General features: G+C 41.3%; 1 protein-coding gene across 8 annotated transcripts in view; it reads left to right on the top strand.

Annotated features, from left to right (window-relative positions):
- Positions 1-27,986, top strand: part of LOC135089534 (uncharacterized) — a 177,131-nt gene that overhangs the window by 44,366 nt on the left and 104,779 nt on the right. For 7 of the 8 annotated variants that reach the window (XR_010261528.1, XM_063985190.1, XM_063985185.1 and 4 more), the window contains exons 6-7: positions 20,145-20,326; positions 25,338-25,448. Coding sequence is in view for 7 of the 8 variants with exons in the window: in XM_063985190.1 (XP_063841260.1) it covers positions 20,145-20,326; positions 25,338-25,448 (293 nt within the window). In the remaining variant the exon portion in view is untranslated. The remainder of the gene's footprint in view (positions 1-20,144; positions 20,327-25,337; positions 25,449-27,986) is intronic. The other variant, XM_063985187.1, reaches the window with a different exon arrangement.

Here is a 27,986-nt window from a genome sequence, read left to right as displayed (position 1 = left end):
CGATAAGCAAACTGATTAGCTGGTATCAAATGAGAGTGTTCAAGGTAACGAGAGAGACGACCAGAAATAACATGTTCAAAGATCTTAGAAAGTAACGGCGTGATAGAGATTGGTCTATAGTTGCTGGCATCAGATGATGGAGAGCCTTTAGGGATCGCTGTGATGTTCGCATTTCTCCAGCACATGGGGAAACTACCGGTCAGGATTAGGCGTCTGAAGACTGCACTCAGTTTGGGAGCAAGAACTGCAGCTGTTTCCTTCAGAAACATAGGAAACATCCCAAGCGGATCCGTGCCGCCATGGGAGTCGAGTGCTAAAAGTAGTCTCATGACTTCCTTAGACCTAAAAGCCAGTTTTGTCAAGACTGGCATGGCGGGAGGCAACTCGCTGGTGGGGGCTGGAGCTCGACAGAGCTTGGAGTCAAAGTGTTTCATCAGCAGATCAGCTTTGCCTTTTGGACTTGTGATCAGCTGTCCAGTATCAGAAAGCAGAGCAGGGAGAGATGGTCGCAAACCAAAGACAACTGACTTCAGCGTGGACCACCACTTGTGCGGGTCAGATGCAGTGGATAGTTTTTCTTTCGCAGAGGTAAAATATTCGCTCTCAGCAGTCCTGTAGACTGCCGCACAGGAAGCTCTGGCAACAGTGTACGCATCCCAAGTTTCACGTGTCCTTAAGTGTGACCACCTGCGATAAGCCGCTTGCTTAGTGTCTCTAGCAGTACGACAATCAATGTTGAACCAGGCCTTGTCGTTGGAGCGCAAACAAACTTTCTTTACAGGAACCCTCCGAGAGATAATACGCTTCAGTTCCTCATTCAATGCTGAGACAGGATCAGGGTTGCTCAAGACCGGTCCTAGACGAATACGAGAAACGTCTTCTCTGACAGAGCTCCAATTAACGCGCCCCTTCAAGAAGACCTCTTTGGTGACTGTGTATGCAGGAATATTTTGTCTCAAGTTAAGTTGAATACTAATCGCAGAGTGATCTGATGTGCCAAGAGGTGCCATAGTGGTTACCTTGACTGTCTCTGGTACGTCGGTAAAGACAAGATCAAGCCGATTGCCAGCCAGATGTGTTGGACCCACAACTAACTGAGAACATCCAGAGACATTCGCAAAATCAAGAGCAGCACGACCATGGGAGTCAGTTGGAGAAACTGATTCAAGCCATTCACGGTGATGGGCATTATAATCACCAGCAAAAACAAAGGCTGCCTTTCGGTCCTCATCTTGAATCATTGCCATTGCCATTATCAAGCAGTCAAAGATAGTATCATCACTGTCAGGGTTTCGGTAAGAGCCAAGGATGTAAAAATTCTGGAGCTGCGCACATACACGAATGACGACAGTTTCATGACAGGTACACTCGTATTTCGTTTTCCGATGAGCTGAGAAGCCTTCGCGAATGTGAACCGACATGCCACGTCTCCTTTTAGCTACACTGCGACGAATGAAAAGCGGCTTGCTGAACCCGGGAATCATGAGTTCGGAGTCATGTCGGTAGTCAGAAACGAGAGTCTCTGCGCAGATGATCACGTCATGACATTGGCTGACAACAGAAACGTCCTTAAGGTTGGCAAAGAGACCTCTGATGTTGGAGTACAAGACCCTACATGTATGACGACGTGATCTAACAGGGCCTGGATTTAATTCAACATCTCCACAGCGGAGCAGCAAAAGATGTGAATAGGGGTCAAGAGATAAGAAAACTAACATGGTCAATGAGAACGCCAGGGTCAATAAAATCAGTAAGGCAGTCAGAGGATGAATAAAATAAAAACCCATAAAACTGAAAGTTAAAATAGCGGAACTACGAGGTCGAGCCTGGAGGTGCCGCCACACCAGGTAAGGCAATTATGTTCTGGAACCGCAAGTTCGCCATAATCAAGCGGACCCCGACAGTAGGGATGGCAAATAAAACTGCTGCCACCATACATCCCCTCATCCTGCCTGCACGACTTGAGATTGCAGAGAGGGGAAGGGGAAGAGGGGAAGAGGGGAAGAGGGGAACTTGCGCGGAAAGTCAGTCACTAAATATAGGTAATCTATTGTACCCATCAGATAAATGTGGTCAAGTTAATAAGTAAATAATAACCTAATCATGATACACCAATCGATGAGTGAACACAACTTATAACAACTGAATATAACTGTTATAAGTTGTGTTGACTCAAAGAGTGCATCATGATTAGGTTATTACTTACCTAACCGTTGGACCACACTTCTCTGATGAATACAATAGATTACCTACGATATATAGATATTTACTGACTTCCCGTGAGATTTTCCCTCTTCCGAAGTGGACACGGTATCGCTTGCCTCTACCGCTACCCTCTATTCTCCCAGCAAATCACGTGCAGTGTAGCCGGACCCTTAAGGGGGTTCAAATCCTGTATATATATATATATATATATATATATATATATATATATATATATATATATATATATATATATATATATATATATATATATATATATATATATATATAATTTGTTTATCGTTAAAAACCTATAAATGCAAGTCTTTAAACGAATCTTTATTGAAAATGATAGGGGTGCGTGGTTTTCTTCCCATTGGAAGAGACGAGCAATGACGTTCAGGGGTATGATTGTCTGGGAGCAGTACTGAGACAACGGGTGAGGGGGAGGATTAGCGAGTGGAAATATGCGCCCGGGGCGGACTCTCAACTCAGCGCAGTCCACCCACCTCGACCCTTGAATAATACATTGACATTAATTTTCAGCTCGTTTTATTTCAGTATAGAATAAAAAAAAAAAAAAAGCATGCCACAGATGAACACAAAATTGGGAAAAATTCGATAATTCATATTTTCGTTTAAATTAATAAATAAATAAATGAAATAAATTAAATTACTAAAATTCCCCAACGAGAGCTGCTCATTTGAAGAAAAAAAAAACTTCACATGTAATAACGTTGTTGCTGTTATTTTTCTTGTACAAGAAAAATAACAGCAACAACAATAACATCAACAAAAAATAATGTCAATAATGATAATAATAATAATAATAATAATAATAATAATAATAATAATAATAATAATAATATCCCGAGAAATATGGCAGTGCTGGGAACTGAACTTTCCAGGTTGAGCTTTTGAACATTTAAAGATCAAAAGAGCGCTTGTTTTCACAGAGCACACTGTCTTTATGCTTCAGTATCAAAAGCAAAATGCTCCAGCTTTTTTTTTTTTTCTTTCAATATTGTGCTTCGTCAATATCATTCCGAAAATTGTCCAACGGACGAGTATATTTTCAAAAGATTACCTGGCATTAGAAAGCTGTATTTTCAGCAAGGTGGTGAAGCTTCTGGAAACCTTGAGATATTTTTTTTGGAAAACAAAATACTTTTGACAAAGTATTTGGTTTCTTTTACACAATTAATAATTTTCTTTTACACACCTTGTCCTAAGATGTTGATGCTAAATTATTATTAACAAATATAAATTGGTGTGCTTACTTTCGCGATTCACTTTCGCAGGTGTTCATGAAAGTGAGAATCGTATTTGGCAACTACGTATATGCACCAATTCCAGAAAATCACATCATTGTATTTCTTCAGGATATCATCTGATTATGTCCACCAAATGAAATATAATATTCTTTAACTTTCATTTTTTTTATTTATTTATTTATTTATTTATTTGTTTATTTATTTATTATTCGTCAATTCCTTTGCCTCAAGCAAGCTCAATTTCCAATCCCTTCCACTGGGTATAAGTCTTTTGGTGAACAGCACTGTCTTCATATTCTGATACTTTTAGATTCTATTTCCACTATGTGTTCAGTTCATGTGAATCAAAATGTGACAGTTTATTTGACAGTAGATTTTTTTCCATTTGCGAGATAAAAAAAAAAAAAAACAAAAAGAAATAAAATGCTGCACGTTTACAGACACTCATGAGAAATTAAACTCAGGAACTGAACAACAAAGTTTCCTTTGCGTACCATAATAAGTTTTATTTCATCAGTAACCTCTCAAGTCCACCATAATACTTCTAGTAACAGCAAGACTCCATTTCCTGTGATGTTCCTAGGTTGGGAATTCAAGTCTGATCAATAATCCAAACAAGTCTCCGTCTTCTCTGTTGCTTCTGATCAGCAATCCTGAGGTCTCCGTTTTCCAGCTTCAATTCCTCCCAGTTATGGTCTACTAAAATATTTGTTGGAACTTTTTTTGTTTTGTTTACTAACTATTTTTCTCTAGGTTTTCTCAACGCAGCACAACTTTTTTTATTCCTTTCATCTGGAAAAAAGGATAATAATAAAACAAAAATAGGTCATAGAAAAATTAACAATATGTTTAAAAAAATATATATATATTATAAGGATTAAAGCTCTAAAATGAATAGGCTAAAGTTAGAAACAAGTTAGAAAATAAGCTAGAAATACGGGTTAATGAGTTCAAAAGTTCTAATTAAGATTATGATGGGAAATGAAAACCATGGGCTGTATTATCAAAGATTTCACCCTTCTGTTTAGCCCGCTCCTTGGCCTTGTATTTATCTTCAGATTGTGGTTAATGTTATGCTTAGAACCAAAGCAATATAGTGAGAAAGCAAAACAGTAGAACCATATACTTTTAAAAATTTGGCATTATTAGAGCAATCTTTTTATTTACTTATTTATTTATTTATTTGTTTATTTTTGTGGAATAAAAAAGATAATTTATCTTCAATTCTGTTATTATTTACTTTTTTTTTTTTTTTTGTAAGGAAATTAGATCCTGTGCAATGCCCAAGTACTTGTCTGTGTCTATGATCTTCAGCCATCGGGCCCGCGCCGCTCCCACTCAGCAGCTCCTCCTTCCCTGTCCTTTTTCTTTAGCATGGAGGATATAACGATCCCTAAGGGCGAAAAGGCTAATAGAGGAAATCCAGCTGGACAGATGATGAAATTTTCTTTCCTCGTTTAATCAGTATGGGAGGAAGGAAGTAGCCTGGAGAGTTTCACTCCCTTGGCAGCATAACAAAGAAAGAAAAAAAAAAACATGGGCCTCTATTATTAACAAGGTAAATGAGACGCGGTAACAACAGGACACAGGTAGGGTCAAGGTCATCATTGCTGCAGGGCTGCATTCTCCATTGGCTAAATAACACTAATTATTACTTTCATTATTAGCGTCAATGCATCACTCCTGGTGGCGCTCTCCAAGGTATCTCCCGCCAAATCTGTCACTCTTGCTGATCTAGTCTGTACACTTCCAACAATTCAGAGCCACTCAGGTCACCGAGAACATCGTTACAGGGTCGATAATTCTTAAAGTGTTGGGCTCCTTGACGGTCGACCATCTTAATTCTTAAAGTTAAGCCCGCCCCGTACAGTGACTGACTTTTCATCTCGGTAAGCACAAGGCTAAGCACGATTTGGGAAGTTAACCATGACAACAAGCATAAACAGAAGGAAGCAGTAGGCACCAGGAGGAGGCAGTAAGCACTTCCCGAAACGATAACACTTTCTAACAAAATTTTACTTCTGTATTGTTCTTGGCCCCAAACCATAATTTTTCAGTTATTTGTATCTAGATAAAAAAATAAAAAAGTTATTTTGATGCTAAAACTTTGCTTTTGTGGTTAGAACAATGAATTTACATTTTTGCCTTATTTCATTATAATATGGGTTACTATTGGTTTTCATGTCAGGTAAAGACCTTTGTAAAATCTTAATTACTTATCTAATTGCTATTGAAATGTTGCAAATAAGTTAAAACAATGAAAGAAACAATATAAATTATTCTAAAGATTTTATTTTTATTTTAATAAGATCATTCTTGAACCGAGTAGATCTAGCAAGAAATTTCTCACATTTAGAAGAATTTACTTACATATCAGAGATCTTCTCAAATCATCCAGAATGTTCTATCAGACACTTTTAAAAGTTTCTAGAACATTTAAGAACATTCTATTCAATGTAAACTTTTCCTGAATATTCCAGAACATTCTAGAATACAGTAGAAACATTTAGAAGTATCAAGAATTTTCTGTAATCTACAAGAGTTTTCTAGAATTATTAAGAATATACTAAAGTAGACTCCAGAATATCTAGAAAGATTGAGAACATTCTGGAACACATTCTAGAAAGACTAAGCATATTCTAGAGTACTGCTTGACAATATAAAAGTAGGGGCTTGCAGACCACCAATCAGTTCTGCTTTGATTGCCTAAGCAGATACAGCACAAGAGGTAAAATGGCATCAAGAGGCTGCAATCATTCTACAGATACATTCTGCTACATATGTGGTCAATTCATCAAGACAAGAGGAAAGAAGTTCTCTATGGCAGCATCTGAAAAAAAGAAGCTATTTTGGGGCAAAAAATCATTCAAAAAGCCATAAAAACAAAGTTTGACAGGAATAATAGACATGTTCTATTGCTTTGTAATGAAAAGAGTTGGAAAATAACACTTTTTTTTTGTCAAAGACAAAAATCGTATAACATAGTGTACTTACTCCCAGTGAGGTCTAAAGCACTACGAGTAGATCAGGTAATGCTGTGATCATATCATTAAACCCAGCTGTGACCTCACTGAACGTTTCTTTTTGTGTCTCACAATACCAGGGGGGCAGTCACAGCCTGCCCACTAAAGACAATTCTCTTCCTTCACACAAAACTGCAAGCACCTAATTACACATACACCCTTCAGTCAAAGTTCAAAATTATCATGGTGACTCCTACATCAGCCTTGGAGTCCCCAGGTCAGACTGCTCTTCTGGTATAAACCCCAAATGTCTTGACAACCAACCTCAACTTTTTCTTCATTAATTTCTGCAACATTCGCGGTCTTAGATCTAATTTTCAATCTGTAGAACACCACCTCTCCTCTACTAAACCTTATCTTTTCCTCACTGAAACACAGGCGTCTGAGGCAACTGAGAGTAGCCCCTTTTTTGTTCCCTCCTGTTTTCTCTATCCTAATTTTAAATCCAAAGCTCGATGCTGCTTTTATGTGCGCAATGCCTTAACCTGCCCTCGTGCCTGTGCTCTTGAGTCTTTCGAGTTTTCCACCATCTGGCTAAGATTACAGAGTCACTCTCAAACTAAATTTATCAATGTTCTATACCTCTCACCAAATTCCTCTGACTATAGGATATTCTTTGACTACTTTACTTCCAAAGTGGAGCACATTCTGACTGAGGTATTTTGCTGATTTTCCTTGGAATGACTACTGTTTTCGCGACAGAGACCCGTCTCTTTGTGCCGAGCGTATAACAGAGGTGATAGTGTCTGGCATGGAGGAGTACATTCCCCACTTTTTCTCGACCTAAACCTTCCAAACCTTCTAAACCTTCCAGATATGTTCTCCAACTAGCCAAAAACTCCTTCATTAATAGAAAGTGTCAAAATCTTTCAAGACCTAACTTCTCTCATGTCTTCTGGCATCTAGCCAAAAACATCTTTAATAATTTTACTTCTTGTTCTTCCCTCCATAATTTCAACCAGATGACACCACTGCTATGACATCTATCTCTAAAACTGAACTCTTCGCGCAAAACTTTTCTACACACTCTACCTTGGACGATTCAGGGCTTGTTCCTCCCTCTCCTCCACCCTCTGACAGCTTCTTCACAATGATGTTTACCATTCCCTGGCAGGCCGAAACTCTCGGAAGGCTTATAGACCTGAAGGGATCCCTCTTTTTGTTCTCTGAAACTGTGCTTTCGTGTTTGCACCTTGCCTAGTCAAACTCTTTCAACTTTCTCAACATCTACCTTTCCTTTTTGCTGGAAGTTTGCCTACATTTAGCCTATTCGTATAAAGGATAACCGTTCTAATCCCTCAAACTACCGTCCTATTGCTTTAATTTCCTGCCTATCTTAGTTTTTTTAATCTATCCTCAACAGGAAGATTTTTAAACATCTATCACTTCCCAGCCTTCTATCTGATCGCCAGCGAGGGTTCTGTCAAGGCCGCTCAACTGGAGATCTGGCTTTCCTTACTGAATCTTTGTCATCCTTTTTTGGAGATTTTGGTGAAAATTTTGCTGTTATCTTAGACATATCAAAAGCTTTTGATAGAGTCTGGCACAAAGCTTTGATTTCCAAACTAACCTCCTATTGCTTCTATCTTTCTCTATGTAACTTCATCTCAAGTTTCCATTCTGACCGTTCTATTGCTGCTTTGGTAGACGGTCACTGTTCTTCTCCTAAATCTCTTAACAGTGGTGTTCCTCACTGTTCTGTCCTGTCATCCACTCTTCCTATTATTTATCAACTTCTTGCCCTATCCACTCCTACGGTGATGATACTTCCCTGTATACTTCCACGTCTTTTCGTAGACATCCAATGCTTCAGGTTTAAACAGTTCACGCATGGAAGCCACATAACCCTTGACTTCTGATCTCTAAAAATTTCCAATTGGGACAGAGCAAACTTGGTATTGTTTATTGCCTCAAAAACTCAATTCCTCCATTTATCAACTCGACACAACCTTCCTGATAACTATCTCCTTTTCTTCAATGACACTCAACTGGCCCCCTCTTCTATACTGAACATCTTCAGTTTGTCCTTATCTTGTGATCTAAACTGGAAACTTCACATCTCATCTCTAGCTAAAACGGCTTCTATGAAGCTATGAAGTTATATGAAGTGTAGCGTTCCTCCCTAATGTAGTGACTATGGATCAGAAACTGAAGTCTAGGTTAAGGAGTCAACCTGCAATAGGAAGTGCGTCACAGACTTGAAAAGGGAAAACTTGAAACAAAGTACTTCATAAATGAACTATTATTCACTTATTCTTAAACAGGCGATAGACAGCAAAGTTATGGATCCCGCGTTCCACCGATTTCACCCACGTACACACAACACAAATCACGAAAATAAACAATGAACACATGACACATAGACAGAACTTTCCTAATAATCCGAAGTCAGCAGCAAATACCCGGAAGCCAGTTGAGTACCCAACCACGCCCTTCACAACACCTTGGGAGAGCGAAGAGACCTCGATGTCGGATAAGGGTGAGACTACCGGAGCTGCCCAGCAGCGCAGGGCCTTATATTCACTCGGATTGAATCCCATCGTGTCTCGACTGAGTGAGTCGAAACTTTGAATGAGGGTCATGGTTTGGTAGTCGACTGCCTTTAACAACCACACACAACTATGTAACACTAACAGTAACTAATTATTTATAATTTGCGACTGTTCGAACTGATGGGGAGCATGACACCTCTCCCCGAAAAAAGACTGAATTTCGGGCTTTGTCAATCATGCCCAATGAATTCTTACATTCTCAAGAGGGGGTCTGCTATAACATTTTTGGACCATTAATATGCTTTACTTTAAGATCATATGACTGTAGGAACAAGGACCAACGTAGAAGCCGCTGGTTGGAGTACTGGTTACTTGTGAGGAACGTTAAGGGATTATGATCTGTATATACTTGTATCTGTTGTTGACCATACACGCAGCACTCCAATTTTCTGATGGCAGAGATGATACTAAGGAGTTCTTTCTCGATGGTGCTGTAGGATCGTTGATACTCGTTATAGGTGGCAGAATGGCAAGTAACGAGATGCAGGACCCCATCACTTTCTTGAAGTAGGACAGCACCAAGGGCAGTTTCACTGGCATCGGTTTGCAAGATGAAGGGGCGGCTTGAATCAGGAGCGGTTAGGACAGGATCGTGCATGAGGTACCTTTTGAGTTCGCCGAAGCCCGTCTGGCAGTTATCAATCCACTGGAAAGGAACCTTGCCACTTGTGAGACGAATGAGGTGGTGGCGATAACAGCAGAGAAGTTCGGGCAAAACCGCCGGTAAAATCCTGCCATCCCCAGAAAACGCATCAGCGCCTTCTTTGTAGAGGGGTTAGGTTTAAGCGATGATGGCGTCCATGTTGGCGGTTTTTGGGGCGGACGCGACCATGGCCAACTTCGTGTCCGAGATAGATGACGACGGCGCTGCAGATTGTAGTCTTAGCCAGGTTAACTGTCAGATGGTGATCTCTTAGCCTCCCCAGGACGTCTGCTAGTCGCTGTAGATGCTGAGTCCATGTGTCTGTACAGATAATGATATCGTCTAGATATACATTCACCCCGCTTAGGTCTTGCAAGAGAAAATTCGTATTGCGGTGGAAGGTAGTGGGACTATTCCTGAGGCCAAATTCCATAACTAGATATTGATAGAGCCCAAAATGAGTGACAAAAGCCGAAATGAGTTGTGTTTTTTTCAGTTAGTGGGATTTGATGATATCCCTTTAGCAAATCAGTTTTTTAAATGAACCGAGACTGCCCTACCGAATCAACAAGCTCGTCAACCCTAGGGAGAGGATAAGCGTCGGAGATGGTAACTGCATTGACTTGACGATAATCCACGACGAGCCGGAACTGCCCATCTTCTTTGGGCACCAACAGGCATAGAGAAGCCCAGGGTGACTTGCTAGAGACAGCCAGACCATGATCCAAGAGGTTGTTCACTTCCTTCTTCATATGTTCTTGCTTCCTATGAGGAGCTCTGTATGGTGGCTGATGGATGGGAATGGTTCTAGGTACAAGGTTAACATCATGGAACGCCATATCACAATATCCAGGTTTATCTAAGAATACCTCAAGGAAATTTAACAAAACACTAGAAAACTCTTGTCTTTTAGTCTGATCCAAGTTCACAAGAAATTTTAGTAATTCCTGTAAGATTTTTTTTAATTAGGGTAACCAGTATAGTCATTAAATTTGATCGAAGTTTCTATTGCTCTGTCTTGGATGTCTAAAACAGCACAGGGTAGTTTCAAAGGATCAGATGCAGGTTATCGAGTATAATAAGGTTTTAACAAGTTAATGTGGACCAGCTGTGTGGATTTACGGTGGTTAGGGGTACTTATGATATAATTTCTGTCACTGATCTTAGCTTTCTCACAGTAAGGACCTTGATATCTAGCTGAAAGAGGAGAACCCGGGACTGGAAGATACGCCAATACCTTGTCTCTCACTTTGAAATCCCTTGCTACGGTTTTACTGTCATACTGATTGCATAGGTAGTGAACATAAGAGTTAAATGCTTTTTAATATTTTTGGCCGAAATGTTCTTTAATGGAAAGGCTTCGGGTAACGCGTGGTGGGGCACAAAACAGTGAGAATGTACTCATTACCCTTTTTTGTTTTAGGTAGGGGACCTACTATATCCACAAGGATCTTTTAGAAGGGTTCTGAGGGTACCTGAACTGGTTGCAGTGGTTAACTAGGAACAGGTTTGTTGGGTTTTTTCCACTACTTGACAGGGGTGACAGGAACTAGAGAAGTATGATACATTTTCTTCATATTTGGCCAATAAAATTAATTAAGTAATTTAAGGTAGGTTTTCTTTATTCCGAAATGACCTCCAAATCCTTTATAAGCTATCTCTAACACAGGGGTTCTGAGATTCTGGGAAAGTACTACTTGGTGAACTTCAGCCCAGGTGTCATCATTGCTAAGTTTGGGAGGTTTATAGAATCTCATCAGGATGTTGCCATGGTAGTAGTATGCTGGAGAGTGGAGAATATTATTCTTTGGTACAGTCTTCTAATGGAACTTCACGAGAGTTGGGTCAAACCTTTGAGCTTCCAGATTTTGTTCTGAAATTAGCTTGTTGAATGTGGTGCCAACCACCGGTGGCTGGACTGGAAACTCATTCCTCTTGGATTTAACGGTACCCTGCGTCTGAGCACGGGTGAGAGCACAGACGGGGAATAGCGTAGATTGTTCCCTCTCAATATCTTCGGTCGGGTAGTACGTTAGTGGAGTGCCTTGAGTAGTCAGAGCCGGAAACACCAAACTGCCGGCCAAGTCATTGCCTAGAAGGAAGGTGGCATCTGGAATAGGCAAGGGACCGTCAATGACACCTACCGTCACAGTTTCGCTTACGATGTCACAGTTAAGGTGGATCTTGGCCAGGGGAATTGAGGGGTTTCCCTGGAGGACTTGTAGGATGACTTTTCCTCCTGTCTTGTTGCATTTGATATTAAGCAGAGCAGACTTGGTAATGAAGGACTGGGTAGATGCTGAATCCCTCGCTATTAGCACCGGGTGCTCCGGCATGTCAAGACCAAGTGACACCTTACCAATAGATCTGAAAGGCTTGAAGTTAACCTGCGGTATGGATGAATCAACAGAAGTGGCAGATATGGGTTTCATAGACACATCTGTAGTACCTTTGGCTACCTTACATCTCAGATCAGGTCAATCTTTAACAATATGTCCCTCTTTCCTACAGTATCTACAAACTCTTCTCCAAGTGATGTCTAAAGCACTGGATCAGGGGGGGTGCTCTAAACTTATCATTAAACCCAGCTGTGATCTCACTGAACGTTTCCCTTGGTGTCTCACAACACAAGGGGGCTGTCACAGTCTGCCCTCTAAAGACAACTCTCTTCCTCCACACAAAACTACAAGCACCTAATAACACACACGCCCTTCACTCAAAATTTCAAAATTCATGGCGACTCCTACACCAGCCTCGGAGTCCCCATCTGTAGAGGGGACCACAAATATCCCCAGGTCGGACTGCCCTTCTGATGACGACCCTAAGTATCTTGACACCCCCTTAACTTTTTCTTCATTAACTTCTGCAACATTCGTGGCCTAAGATCTAATTTTCAATCTGTAGAACACCTCTCTCTTCTTCTAAACCTCATTTTTTTTTTGTCCTCACTGAAACTCAGGAGTCTGAGGCAGCTGACAGTAGTTCCTTCTCTGTTCCCTCCTATTTTCTCTATCCTCATTTTCAATCCAAAGCTCGATGTTGCGTTAATGTGCGCAACGACTTAACCTACTCTCATGCCCACGCTCTTGAATCTTTCGAGGTTTCCACCATCTGGCTACAACTACAGAGTCACTTTCAAACTAAATTTATCTGTGCTGTATACCTCTCACCTAACTCCTCTGACTAAAAGAAATTCTTTGACTATTTAACTTCCAAAGTGGAGCACATTCTGACTCTTCCCTTTTGCAGAGACTTAGATGTTCACCACCAGCTTTGGCTTTCCTCTCCCTTCACCGACTATCCAGGTGAACTACCCTTCAAGTTTGCTATCCTCCACGACCTAGAGCAATTGGTGCAACAACCTACTCGTATTCCTGACCGTCTTGGAGATATGCCCAACATTCTTGACCTTTTCCTGACCTCTAATCCTTCAGCTTATGCTGTCACCATCTCTTCTCCGTTGGGCTCCTCAATCTCATATCTGTATCTTGTCCTATCGCCCCAATCCCTCCTCAAGATTCCACTAAGCGAAGGTGCCTCTGGCGTTTTGCCTCTGCTAGTTGGGGGGACTTGAGGAGGTATTTTGCTGATTTTCATTGGAATGACTACTGCTTTCGTGTCAGAGTCTTTGTGTGCTGAGCGTATAATAGAAGTTATTGTGTCTGGCATGGGGCGTACATTCCTCACTCTTTTTCTCGACCTAAAACCTTCCAAACCTTGGTTTACCACAGCTTGTTCCCGTGCTATCTATCGTATATATCGTGCTACATCTATCCCCTCTTCATCAATGACACTCAACTGTCCTCTTCTACACTGAACATCCTCGCTCTATCCCTTACTTATAATCTGAACTTCACATCTCATTTCTAGCTAAAACAGCTTCTATGAAGTTAGGTGTTCTGAGACGTCTCCGCCAATTTTTCTCACCCCCAAGCTGCTAACTCTGTACAAGGGTCTTATCCGTCCATGTATGGAGTATGCTTCACATATCTTTGGGGGTTCCATTCATACCGCTCTTCTAGACAGGGTGGAATCAAAAGCTTTTCGTCTCATCAACTCCTCTCCTCTAACTGGCTGTCTTCAGCTTTTCTCTCATCGCAGCAATGTTGCATTTCTAGCTGTCTTCTACCGCTATTTTCATGCTAACTGCTCTTCTGATCTTGCTAACTCCATGCCTTCCATCCTCCCGTCGCCTTGCTTCACAACATAAGAACATAAGAAATAAGGGAAGCTGCAAGAAGCGACCAGGCTTACACGTGGCAGTCCCTGTATGAAACACACCTACCTATTTCCATCTGCTATCCCCATCCATAAACTTGTCTAATCTTCTCTTGATTCCGTTGAGTCCGTTCCACTCATCTACCACTCTATTTGAGAACCAATTTTTTCCTATCTTCTTCCTAAACCTAAATTTTTCAAGCTTGAACCCGTTATTTCTTGTTCTACCCTGGTTGCTGATCCTAAGAATTTCGCTTACATCTCCCTTGTTGTAACCCTTATACCACTTAAAGACTTCTATCAGGTCCCCTCTTAACCTACGTCTCTCTAAAGAAATTTAAACAGCTTGTAAATTTAACAGCTTCAACCTCGCCTCGTAAGGAATACTCTTCATCCCCTGTATCCTTTTAGTCATTCTCCTCTGTACTGATTCTAATAGACCTATATCTTTCCTGTAATGTGGGGACCAGAACTGCACCGCGTAGTCTAGATGATTTCTTCTTTCTCTCACCCCTATTCTGTCCACCTCTCTAATGCCAGAGTTAACCAGTATTCTCAATTATTCATCCCTTTCTCTGGTAAACTCTGGAACTCCCTGCCTACTTCTGCATTTCCACCTTCCTATGACTTGAATTCCTGGAAGAGGGTTTCAAGACACTTATCCTTCAATTTGTGACTACCGCTTTGGACCCTTTTTTGGAACTGGCATCTCAGTGGACTTTTTTTTTTTCTTGGATTTTTATTGGTCTTGGCCAGTGTCCCTCCTACATAAAAAAAAAAAAAAAAAAACTAGGCTATTGGGTCTTCCAAACGTTTGACTCTGTCCCACGGGTTTACTCTGCTGATCGAGAGAATGTGCATCTAACCTAACATAATTAGGTGGTCTCTTCTCCTGCCCAGGGCGATGGATTAGGCTATCTTAGCTGCTTTAATTAAGTGTTTGTCGTCATTGTTATATGCACCATGATGGAGTATGGAACCTTCCTCTTAAATTCTTCAAGAACCATCAAGTTTACTAACTGATCAAAAGTAGTGACACCTGACGATTTTAACCACTTACGGAAAGACCGAAGTTTCTCTGCAGCAATCTCAGAGTAAGTTTGATAGTTTGGTTTGCTGAGATTCCTAAAAGCTTTTCGGTAACCTTCAGGGGAGATGGAGTAGGAAGAGATGATTGTCTCTTTTACTTCGTTATAGTCAGTGTTATTTTCTATCCCTTCACAAACTGTGATTGCTTTTCCCACGAGCTTTGGTTTGATTAACCACACTTAGTGTGAACTGAAGTGTGAAGCTGTGAATTCCAATTACCTGAAGAAAGCTCCTGGGTCACTCTTGGAAAAGTTAGGAATCAGCTTGATGTGTTTTGCCATGTCAGCCTGTGCCATACCTTGATGTGGAGTACTTTGTTAAAGCTGCAGTAGATGAATCCTACGTACCCTTTCCCATGCGCGTTCTTCCCTTGTCTCTTCTCGGAACTTCTCTTCTTGCTGGAATCTCATTCTTGCATTCTTTCGTTCTGCTAGTTCAAACCGAAGCTTTAATTTGATAGCCTCAAGTTTTACCTTTTCTATCTCCAAGGTCTCCTAGTGGTTGTCAGCTGGAGTTGGGACTGGACTTATTGGTGGCGGGTTCTCTCCCGTTGCTCTTAGATGGGCTAGAACCATAGCTCTCAAGTGGGCTTGGTGGTGTTAGATTTGAAGGGGATATTATAATTAGTGGCTAAGTATTTGAGATGATCCTTTTTAATGTCAGAAACCAGTAGTTCCTCCACTGACGGGTTACCGACAAACTCAACAGGGTCAAAGCGTGACATAGTTATTGTTAAATGATTAACAAAAGGTTCCACTTCCCTAAGTAGAAAATTGATACCCGTCAGTATAATTACCAAACAAGAAAACAGGTGGTTTCAAAGATTGCTTCCCAAGCTAGCAATGATAACCCAATGACACTTCAAACTGCCATAAGCCAGGCAGAAGTTAAGGATGTGCAACATTTCTCGCTCATGCGTACACTAAACCAAAACAGAGCGCTCATAATGGGGAATGGGCTCCGGTCAAACAGGCAGTTGAGTGTTAGAATGAATTCTACTAGACTGAGAGTTTTGCTGACTCTCTAGAATTAATGACAGACCGATGAGTCTCGTGATGATGACAGTGGAACCTGATCTTTTCTCTCAGGTTAAATAACGTGCCGAGGGTTTAGAAGTACGGCTTCATTAGGGTAAGATAACATTTTTCTTTAGCAAAATTGACATAAAACACCAGCTTGATATTTACCACTAACAATTTAAGAATTTCTCCAATACTTGTGTGCTTAACATTTTATCTTACAGGTTGATTCTCACCGCAGGGTTATGTCGTGTGTAAACTAAGCGTTATCCCGGATAGGCCCCCCCCCCATGTAACGTTTCTCCCTACTGTATTGACTATGGATCAGGAACTGAAGTCTAGGGTAAGGAAACTTGAAAAAGGAAAACATGAAACAAATTACTTCATAAATGAACTATTATTCAAACACTTATTCTAAAACAGGCAATAGATAGCAAAGTTATGGATCCCGCGTCCCACCCATTACACCCGCGTACACACAACATAAATTACGGAAATAGACAAACACTGAACACATGGCACATAGACATAACTTTCTTAACAATCTGAAGTCAGCAAGAAATACCCGGAAGCCAGTCGAGTACCCAACCACGCCCTTCACAGCACCCTGGGAGAGCGAAGAGACCTCGATGTCGGATGAGGGTGAGACTGCCGGAGCTGCCCAGCAGCGCAGGGCCTTATATTCACTCGGATTGAATCCCGGCGTGTCTCGACTGAGTGAGTCGAAGCTTTCAATGAGGATTGTGGTTTGGTAGTCGACTGCCTTTAAGAACCACACACAGCTACTTAACACTAACAATAACTATTTATAATTTACGACTGTTCGAACTGATTGGGGGCAAGACAGAAGTCAGGCGTTCTGAGACTTCTCCGCCAGTTTTTCTCATCCCTCTTCCCACCCAGCTGCTAATTCTGTACAAGGGACTTATCCGTTCATGTATGGGGTATGCTTCACATGTCTCGGGGTGCTCCACTCCTACCGCTCTTTTAGAGAAGGTAGAATCAAAATCTTTTCGTCTCATCGACTCTCCTCTAACGGACTGTCTTCAGCCTCTTTCTCATCGCCGCAACATTACATCTCTTGCTATTTTCTATCGCTATTTTCATACTAACAGCATGACTCCCCTCCTTCCGCGGCCTCGCTGGAGAAGACTTTTTTTTTTTTTCTCTCACCCCTATTCTCTCCACCTGCCTAATGCAAGAGTTAAGCAGTATTCTCAATCATTCATCACTTTTTCTGGTAAACTCTAGAACTCCCTGCCTGCTTTTCTATTTCCACCTTCATATGACTTGAACTGCTTCAAGAGGGAGGTATCATGACACATCCTTCAATTTTTGACCACTGCTTCGGACCCTATTCGGGGACCGGCATATCAGCTGGCTTTTATTTTATTTATTTATTTTTTTTTGTTGCCCTTGGCCGGTGTCATAAAAATATAAGAACATAAGAAATAAGGGAAGCTGCAAGAAGCCACCAAGCTCACACGTGGCACTCACTGTATGAAATGTACCTACCTATTTCCACCCATCGTCCCCATCCATAAATTTGTCTAATCTTCTCCTAAAGCTCTATAATGTCTTAGCACTAACAACTTGATTACTGAATCCGTTCCGTTTATCTAGCACTCTATTTGAGAACCAATTTCTTCCTATCTTTTTTAAACCTATTTTTTTTAACTTCAACCTGTTATTTCTTGTTCTGTCCTGGTTACTGATTCTAAGAATTTTGCTTACATCCCCCTTGTTATAACCCTTATACCACTTAAAATCTTCTATAAGATCCCCTCTTAATCTATGTCTCTCTAAAGAATATAAATTTAACAGTTTCAATCTCGTTTCGTAAGGAATACTCCTCATCCCCTTTATCCTTTTAGTCATTCTCCTTAGTACTGATTCTAATAGACCTATATACTTCCTATAATGTGGGGACCAGAACTGCACAGCGTTGTCTAGATGAGGTCTGACCAGCGCCAAATATAACTTTAGTATTACTTTGGGCCTTCTACTTTTAACACTCCTATAAATGAAACTTAATATCCTATTTGACCCTGTTTTTGGCCTCTATGCATTGCTTTTCTAAACGGAATTCAGAGCTAACTATAACTCCTGAATCTTTTTCGTACCCTAAACCTATAAGAGTTTCGTTGTTTATTGTCTACCTACAGTGTGGATTTCCTCTACCTACCCTAAGTACTTTGCATTTGTTGATATTAAACTGCATTTCCATCTATCCTTCCATTCGTTCATCCTATATAAATCTCCCTGCAAGGCGATGGCATCCGATTCTGACCTAATTAATCTATCTTTGGGTCAATCGCAAATTTACTAACCACTACTAATTCCACTATCATATTCATATATATTAAAAACAACAGTGACCTTAATACTGTTACCTGTGGCACCCGACTAATTACATGACCCCACTCGGATTTAGAGCCGTTTATTACAACTCTCTGTCGCCTGTCGGTTAGCCATGACCTTATCCAGCCTAACACCTTCACATCTATCCCGTGTGCCCTAACCTATTCCAGTAGCCTCTGATGGGGTACCTTGTCAAACGCTTTACTAAAGTCCAGATATAAGATGTCATAACTATCACCATTATCTGCTGCCTCGTACACTTTATTGCAAAAACTTACCAAGTAAGTCAGGCAAGACTTCCCCTTCGTGAAGCCATGCTGTGACTGAATTATGAAGTCATGTTTGCCTAAATGCTCCCCAATGCTCTTCGCTGTTATTGACTTCATTATTTTACCTACAACAGAAGTTAAGCAGACATAAATGGTGCTGTGGTAGACGGTCACTGTTCTTCTCCTAAATCTATTAACCGTGGTGTTCCTCAGGGTTCTGTCCTGTCACCGACTCTCTTCTTATTATTCATCAATGACTTTCTAAACCAAACATCTTGTCCTATCCAGTCCTACGCTGATGATACCACCCAGCATCTTTCTACGTCTTTTCATAGACGTCCAAGCCTTCAGGAAGTAAACATTTCACGCAGGGAAGCCACAGAACGCCTGACTTCTGATCTTTCTAAAATTTCTGATTGGGGCGGAGAAAACTTAGTATTGTTCAATGCCTCAAAAACTCAATTCCTCCATCTATCAACTCGACACAACCTTCCAGACAACTATCCTCTCTTCTCCAGTGACACTCAACTGTCCCCCGCTTCTACATTGAACATCCTTAGTCTGTCCTTTACTTATAATCTGAACTGGAAACTTCACATTTCATCTCTAGCTAAAACAGCTTCTATAAAGTTAGGGATTCTGAGACGTTTCCGCCAGTTTTTCTCATCCCCCTCTGCTAACTCTGTACAAGGGTCTTATCCGTCCATGTATGGATTACGCTTCACATGTGTGGGGGGTTCCAATCATACCTCTCTTCTAGACTGGGTGGAATCAGAAGATTTTCGTTTCATCAACTCCTCTCCTCTAACTGACTGTCTTCAGCCTCTCTCATCGCCGGAATGTTGCATCTCTAGCTGTCTTCTACCGCTATTTTCATGCTAACTGCTCTTCTGGTCTTGCTAACTGCATGCCTCCCCTCCTCCTGCGGCCTCGCTGCACAAGACTTTCTTTTTTCTCTCACCCATATTCTGTCCATCTCTGTAATACAAGAGTTAACCAGTATTCTCAGTCATTAATCCCTTTCTCTGGTAAACTCTGGAACTCCCTGCCTGCTTCTGTATTTCCACTTCTTATGACTTGAATTCCTTCAAGAGGGAGGTTTGAAGACACTTATCCTTCAATTTTTTACTACCGCTTTGGACCCTTTTCTGGGACTGGCATCTTAGTTGGCTTTTTTTTATTTTTTTTTTTATTGGATTTTTGTTGCCATTGGTCAGTGTCCCTCCTGCATAAAAAAAAAAGAAAAAAAGAAAAAAATCTATTTGAACTAAAAATTGACGTTGGCAACCATCCAATTCTTGTTCTAGTGCTGAAATATGCTTTACATGAGATTGTGTTGTATAACTTAATTAAAAAAAGTAAACAATGTATCACATTTATGAAAAATTTGAGATATATTCATGTTACGCCTTAGAAACAATATACCTATTTTTAAACAAGAAATCATTAATTTAATAATTATACAATTAATGTGATAGTAATCTCTATCAATAGATTATTTGCGAGCTGGGCTACGACATGACCGTTTGCGACTTCTCTTCATTTATTCGGAATGACCGCAAGTTTTACTTCAACAATCCCAAAGACCTACTATTGGAGATCCAACGCCTCATACACGAAGTCATAGCGCCACGGCTACCTGATATATTCACTGCTGTACCAAAAACAGAGCTAAGGTAAGAGTGTGTGTGTGTGTGTGTGTGTGTGTGTGTGTGTGTGTGTGTGTGTGTGTGTGTGTGTGTGTGTGTGTGTGAACAAAATTAGATAAATCATTAATTGTGTGAGAAAATCCACACGATCTGCTTTGTGGATACCACTGCTATTGACTCAATGTGCCTCATGGAAATATAGCGATTAAAAGTCAATGGGGGCGTTCCTACTCTCGGTCAGGCAACGACTCGTTGAGGATTTCCTTAACTTGTGTGAAGAGGTACTATTATGCTGGAAATTAAGAAACACGTGTTATTAAAAGTATCCCATCCAGGTGTGGTAGCAATTCATGTTTGCAAGAAAGTAGTATTTACTTCTCTTCTTCAAGGATTTCTTTCGTAGTGAGGGCATAACCCCTATGTCATTTTCACGGCACATTGCAGCAGTCATGGTGTTATGGGAGTTTTATTTGGGTTTTATTCGGTGAATATAAATACTATTATTCCAAGAAATAGAGGAGCACCGATATGTCATGTTCCTCATGACAAAATTTGGATGGTTGCAGGCGAATGTTATCACTGTCAAGTTCGGTGACGTACTTGAAGTCAAAACGTAGCCAGTGGACAGCCACAGAAGTGCGTCGATCGGAGGAGAGGGCAGCAACTGTAATAGGGCGGTGCTCTGAGAGATGGTAACAGGGTACCAGTTTAGGAATGGCGAGTCCCGAGCCACCCACGCTGGTCTCTCTCTCTCTCTCTCTCTCTCTCTCTCTCTCTCTCTCTCTCTCTCTCTCTCTCTCTCTCTCTCTCTCTCTCTCTCTTTCTCTCTCTCTCTTGTCCAACTTGAAGCAACAAAGTTATAGACGTTATATATTCATTTATTTGTTAGAGGGGCACTGGCAAAAAACAAAAAAAAACATTGAGCTACTAGTCTCAGAAGAAACATAAAAAGAATAATTCAAAACTGAAGAATAGATGTCTTGAAACCTCTGTTTTGAAAGAAGGAGGAAATACAAAAACATGCAGGGAGTTCCAGAGCTTACCAGAAAAAAAAAATTGAATAATTAATATTATTGGTTAACTCGTGTATTACAAGTGTGGACAGAATAAGAGTGAGACGAAGTAGAAAGTTTAGTGCAGAGAGGCCGCGGGGGAGGAGAGGCATGTATTTGCAAGATCAGAAAAGCAGTTAACGTGAAAATAGCGGTAGAAAATAGCAAGAGACGAATTCTTGTGGCGATGAGATAAAGGCTGAAGACAGTCACTTAGAGGAAACTAATTGATAAGACGAAATTCCTTTTATTCCATCCTGTCTAGAAGTTCAATATAGTAAAACTTCTTTCGTCGATGAATATGGCTTCTGCATATATTTAGCAGCTGATCGGTGAGAACAGGCGAGTCAGGACGCTTAACTTCATAGAAACTGTTGTACCTAGAGATGAGATGTAAAGTTTCCCGTTCAGATTAAGGGTAAAAAAAAAAAAAAAAAAAAACAGACCGATATACTAGGAATTATATATAAGCTTCTATTACTTCTGTAGAGGTGACCAAAGAAATATAGATGTAAAGTAGTGATGCCATTAAATTAATAAAATAAACTATACAAAAGATAATTAGGTAGCAACCAGCAAGTCGCACGTCGTCCACCGAGGCCAGGCGGACATGTCCGCCAACAATGCTGGGTGGACACTTGACTGATAATAATGTAGGGGTGGTTGCTGGCCGGGTCAGGTCACGGACAGGGCTGGCGTCCGGAGAGATAGGGTGTGAGGGTTGATTTCACACCCTATCTCTCTGAGGCTGGCGTCAGGTCGGTGACAAAGGCGAGGTTAGCCGGAACCGTCAAATCCCAATGGGAAGGCGCGCCATGGAATGTGGGCAGCAAGGGTGTATGCATGTGTCCCCACACCATAATGCTCGACCATCCTTCTAGGCATGACCTCATGACTACAAAACACATAGGTTAATGGAAGCACATTGAAACATAATTTACATAATTAAGATGCGCTTAGCTGTGTAAGACATGTGATGTATGCACTATAGCCAATCGCAAGGCTCACAGAACAGAAACGTCAGAAAAGTGAGTATGCATTTGCGAATAACAAAATTCACATAGGAAAGACATCAGAAAAGAGACCACAGTAGCCAAACACAAAACTCACACTAGCTATGACAGCACAGGGAATCACAGGCCAAGAAAAAAAAAAAAAAAACTAGGAAAATACAAAAGGCTATAAAACAAGAGAACAAGGCGTTCCTATGCCAATAAATAGCAAAATAGTAACAATACACTGCAAAACTCATAACACTGCACTAATAATGCACATAATGGCGATAAATTCTTCGAGTGTGGTGGATCGTGGCAGATTATGCACTGGAAGCCACGAACAGGAAAGACCACACAGACAGGAAACACCAAAACTTGCAAATGCGAAGACTGACAGGATGAGATCCAAAGTATTAGAACGACGGGATCAGCAGCAAATCAATTGAGTTGTGTCGGTGACGGCTTGAAGTCGTATGGGCATAGGCTGGCAGGGTAGGCTTGGCATAAAAAGCTTGAAAGAGGCACTAAAAGCAGCTTGAAGAAAACACCGTAGATGTGTAGTAGCATAGCAGTTTCCATTGGTGACGGCTTATCAAGTTACCTGGAGGCGATGAAAGTAGGGGGAATACCTGGCAATGAGCGATGGCGATGAGTCAACACATCCCACCTCTGCCACAATTTTTATGTATAAGGAATTATATATTAGCTTATAGTACTTCTGTAGAGGTGACTAGAGAGAAGTAGATGTAAAGTAGTGAAGCCGTTATATTAATAAAATAAACTGTACAAAAGATAATAAGGTAGCAGCTAGCAAATCACTTGTCCTCCATAAAGGCCAGGCGGATGCGGACTACTGCATGTTCGCCAGCAAGGCTGGGCAGACACTGGCTGGGGATGATGTAGGGGTGGTTGCTGGCCGGGTCAGGTTATGACCAGGGCTGGCATCCTGAGACAAAGGCTGAGAGTTGACCAGACCGTTCTTTTAGACAGAGTGGAATCAAAAGCTTTTCGTCTCATCAACTACTCTACTCTAACTGACTTGCAGGCCCTTTCTCATCGCCGCAATGTTGCATCTCCAGCTGTCTTCTACCACTGTTTTCATGCTAACTGGTTTTCTGATCTTGCTAACTGCATGCCTTCCCTCTTCCCGAGGCCTCGCTGCACAAGACTTTCTTCTTTCACTCACCCTATTCTGTCCACCTCTCTATTGCAAGAGTTAACCAGTATTCTCAATCATTCCTCCCTTTTTCTGGTAAACTCTGGAACTCGCTCCCTGTTTCTTTATTTCCAACTTCCTATGACTTGAACATCAAGAGGGAGGTTTTAAGACACTTATCCTTCATTTTTTTGACTACTGTTTCGGAACCTATCCGGGGACCGTAATCTCAGTGAGCTCTTTTTTTTTTAATTTATTTATTTTTTTTTTTTTTTTGTTGCCCTTTGCCGGCGTCTCTCATACAAAAAAAAATGGCCCTAACTGTCTGAAAGGAAACGAGATGAAGAAAGGAAACGAGATGAAGTTACAAAGAAAGCAGTAGCCATAGAAGGCTAAAATGGAAGTTAAATCTTTGTACCACACCCTGTCAAATGCTTTCGATATTTTCATGGCAACAGCGAAAGTTTACTCAAAATCTTTAAAAGGGGATGACCATGACTCAGTAAGGAGAGCCAGAATATCACCAGTAGAGCAGCCACTACGGAAACCATACTGTCGATCAGATATAATTCTGTGTAGGGACAAATGTTTAAAAATCTCCTATTAAAGATAACTGAAAAACTTAGGAGATAAGGAAATTAGAGCAATAGAATGGTACCTTGAGGAATAAGAGCGGCCACTCTGTTTAGGAACAAGCTGAATTTAGGGAAACTTCCAACAAGACGAAAGGGTAGATGTTGTTAGACAGAGTTGAAAATTTGATAAGGCAAGGTATAAACACGGAGGCACAGTTTCGGAGGACAACAGGAGGAACTTCATCATGTCCATAATCCTTCCGAGGGTTAAGCCCAGCGAGGGTATGGAAAATTATTACGAAGGATCTCAATGTGTGGCATGAACTAGTCGGAGGGCAGAGGAGAAACAAGCCCTAAATTATCTAAACTAGAGTTTTCAGCAAAGGTCTGAACGAAGTGTTCGGCTTTAGAGATAGATGAGATGACAGATAAGGCGTACATTTCTCACTCTTTCCCTCGCCCTAAATCTTTTCAAATGTTGGTGTAACTCGACCTTTTCTCGTGCTGTATAGGATAAAGCGGCCCCGCCTACAAACGCCACTAGAACTTTCCATTTCCTTAATGTCATGCACTATATCTTTCTACCGAGAATATTGCTAAATCTCTTCTCCAAGTAGACAAAAACTCCATCAATGAAAATTGTTAAAAATCTTTCTCGATCTAACTCCCCCCGTGGCACCTTGCCAAAAATATCTCTTATAACTTTGCATCTTCATCTTTCCCTCCTATATTTTAACCTAATGACAATGGTACCTAATGATTACTGTTCTTGCATGCTTCTCCTCCCTTAATCCTTCCACGGCCTCTCTGTAAGACTTTCTACTTAGTTTCACTCTTATTTCCATTCCTATTTTCATTCCTTTTATTGGTAAATTCTGGGAGTATCTCTACAGGTCCTCATGCCTACAATATACAATATTTGAAAAGAGGATTATCAATACCCTTCGATAAATATTTTGTGTTCTTTCTTGCCCTAATTATTGTCTATATAAATATATTTGATATTGCATCGGTTACATAGATTTTTTCAGAGATAATGGTTCGTGTATCTGCGCATGTGTGTGTGTGTGTTTGTGTATGTGTGTGTGTGTGTGTGTGTGTGTGTGTGTGTGTGTCTGTGTGTGTGTCTGTGTGTGTGTGTGTGTGTGTGTGTGTGTGTGTGTGTGTGTGTGTGTGTGTGTGTGTGTGTGAGTTTATTCGTAGCCTTTATGAATAGTGCTATTTTCCTCCAAACGTGGTGATTCCCGGAAACGTCTGAAGAGTGGTGGCTGATCCTTCCCCGGACCGCACGCTTGCATTCTATCAGCCAGCTGCTATTGATGGGTCTCGTCCGGGACTATATAAAGTCAACACTCAACTTTGTAATGCTCAGTAAGTTAACTCTCTCTCTCTCTCTCTCTCTCTCTCTCTCTCTCTCTCTCTCTCTCTCTCTCTCTCTCTCTCTCTCTCTCTCTCTCTCTCTCTCTCTCTCTCTCTCTCTCTCTCTCTCTCTCTCTCTCTCTCTCTCTCTCTCTCTCTCTCTCTCTCTCTCTCTCTCTTGTGTTTGATATATATATATATATATATATATATATATATATATATATATATATATATATATATATATATATATATATATATATATATATATATATATATATATATATATATATGTATATATATGAGGTCTAAGGCACTGTTCAGGGGGTGCTGTGAACTTATCATTAAACCCAGCTGTGACTTCACTGAACGTTTCCCTTTGCGTCTCACAACACAAGGGGGCAGTCACAGCCTGCCATCTAAAGACAACTCTCTTTCTCCACACAAAACTACAAGCACCTGATAACACTCACACCCTTCACTCAAAAATTTTTAAATCATCATAGCGACTCCTACACTAGCCTCGGAGTCCCCATCTGGGGAGGGGACCATAAATGTCCCCAGGTCGGACTGCCTTTCTGTCGACGACCCTAAGTGTCTTGACACCCCCCTCAACCTTTTCTTCATTAACTTCTGCAATATTCGCGGTCTAAGATCTAATTTTCAATCTGTAGAACACCACATCTCCTCTTCTAAACCTCATCTTCTTTTCCTCACTGAAACTCAGGTGCCTGAGGCAACTGACAGTAGCCCCTTTTCTGTTCCCTCCTACTTTCTCTATCCTCATTTTCGACCCAAAGCTGGATGCTGCGTTTATGTGCGCAGTGACGTAACCTGCTCTCGTGCCCACGCTCTTGAATCTTCCGAGTTTTCCACCATCTGGCTACGACTACAGTCACTCTCAAACTAAATTCATCTGTGCTGTATACCTCTCACCTAACTCCTCTGGCTATAAAAAATTCTTTGACAACTTAACTTTCAAAGTGGAGCACATTCTGGGCCTCTTCCCTTTTGCAGAGATCTCCATTCTTGGAGACTTCAATGTTCACCACCAGCTTTGGCTTTCCTCTCCCTTCACTGACCATCCTGGTGAACTAGCCTACAACTTTGCTATCCTCCACGACCTAGAGCAATTGGTGCAGCACCCTACTCGTATTCCTGACCGTCTTGGAAATACGCCCAACATTCTTGACCTTTTCCTGACCTCTAATCCTTCTGCTTATGCTGTCACCCTTTCTTCTCCGTTGGGCTCCTCCGATCACAATCTCATATCTGTATCTTGTCCTATCGCTCCAATCCCTCCTCAGGATCCCCCTAAGCGAAGGTGCCTCTGGCGTTTTGCCTCTGCTAGTTGGGGAGACCTGAGGAGGTATTTTGCTGATTTTCCTTGGAATGACTACTGCTTCCGTGTCAGAGACCCGTCTTTGTGTACTGAGAGCATAACAGAGGTGGTAGTGTCTGGCATGGAGGCGTACATTCTTCACTCATTTTCTCGTCCTAAACCTTCTAAGCCGTGGTTTAGCACAGCTTGTTCTCGTGCTATACGCGATAGAGAGGTGGCCCAGAAAAGGTACTTAAGCCTTCCATCACCAGAATTTCATGCACTTTATATTTTGCCCGGAACCATGCCAAGTCTGTTCTCCAACTAGCCAAAAACTCCTTCATTAACAGAAAGTGTTAAAACCTTTCAAGGTTCTGTCCTGTCACCCACTCTCTTCTTATTATTCATTAATGATCTTCTTAACCAAACTTCTTGTCCTATCCACTCCTACGCTGATGATACCACCCTTCAGGAGGTAAACATTTCACGCAAGGAAGCGACAGAACGTGTGACTTCTAATCTTTCTAAAATTTCTGATTGGGACAGCAAACTTGGTATTGTTCAATGCCTCAAAAAACTCAATTCCTCCATCTATCAACTCGACAAAACCTTCCAGACAACTATCCCCTCTTCTTCAATGACACTCAACTGTCCCCCTCTTCTACAATGAACATCCTCGGTCCGTCCTTTACTTATAATCTGAACTGGAAACTTCACATTTCATCCCTAGCTAAAACAGCTTGTATGAAGTTAGGTGTTCTGAGACGTCTCCGCCAGTTTTTCTCACCCCCCCAGCTGCTAACTCTGTACAAGGGCCTTATCCGTCCATGTATGGAGTATGCTTGACATGTCTGGGGAGGTTCCACTCATACTGTTCTTCTAGACAGGGTGGAATCAAAAGCTTTTCGTCTCATCAACTCCCCTCCTCTAACTGACTGTCTTCAGCCTCTCTTACCGCCGCAATGTTGTATCTCTAGCTGTCTTCTACCGCTATTTTCATGCTAACTGCTCTTCTGATCTTGCTAACTGCATGCCTCCACTCCTCCCGCGGCCTCGCTGCACAACTTTCCTCTTTCTCTCACCGCTATTCTGTCTACCTCTCTAAGGCAAGAGTTAACCAGTATTCTCAATCATTCATCCCTTTCTCTGGTAAATTCTGGAACTCCCTGCCTGCTTCTGTATTTCCACCTTTCTGTGACTTGAATTCCTTCAAGAGGGAGGTTTCAAGA

This window comes from Scylla paramamosain, chromosome 33 (genome assembly GCF_035594125.1).
Source record: "Scylla paramamosain isolate STU-SP2022 chromosome 33, ASM3559412v1, whole genome shotgun sequence".
Lineage (NCBI taxonomy): Eukaryota > Metazoa > Arthropoda > Malacostraca > Decapoda > Portunidae > Scylla > Scylla paramamosain.
The sequence above is the reverse complement of the archived record's forward strand: the minus strand, read 5'-3'. Positions and strand labels throughout refer to the sequence as shown.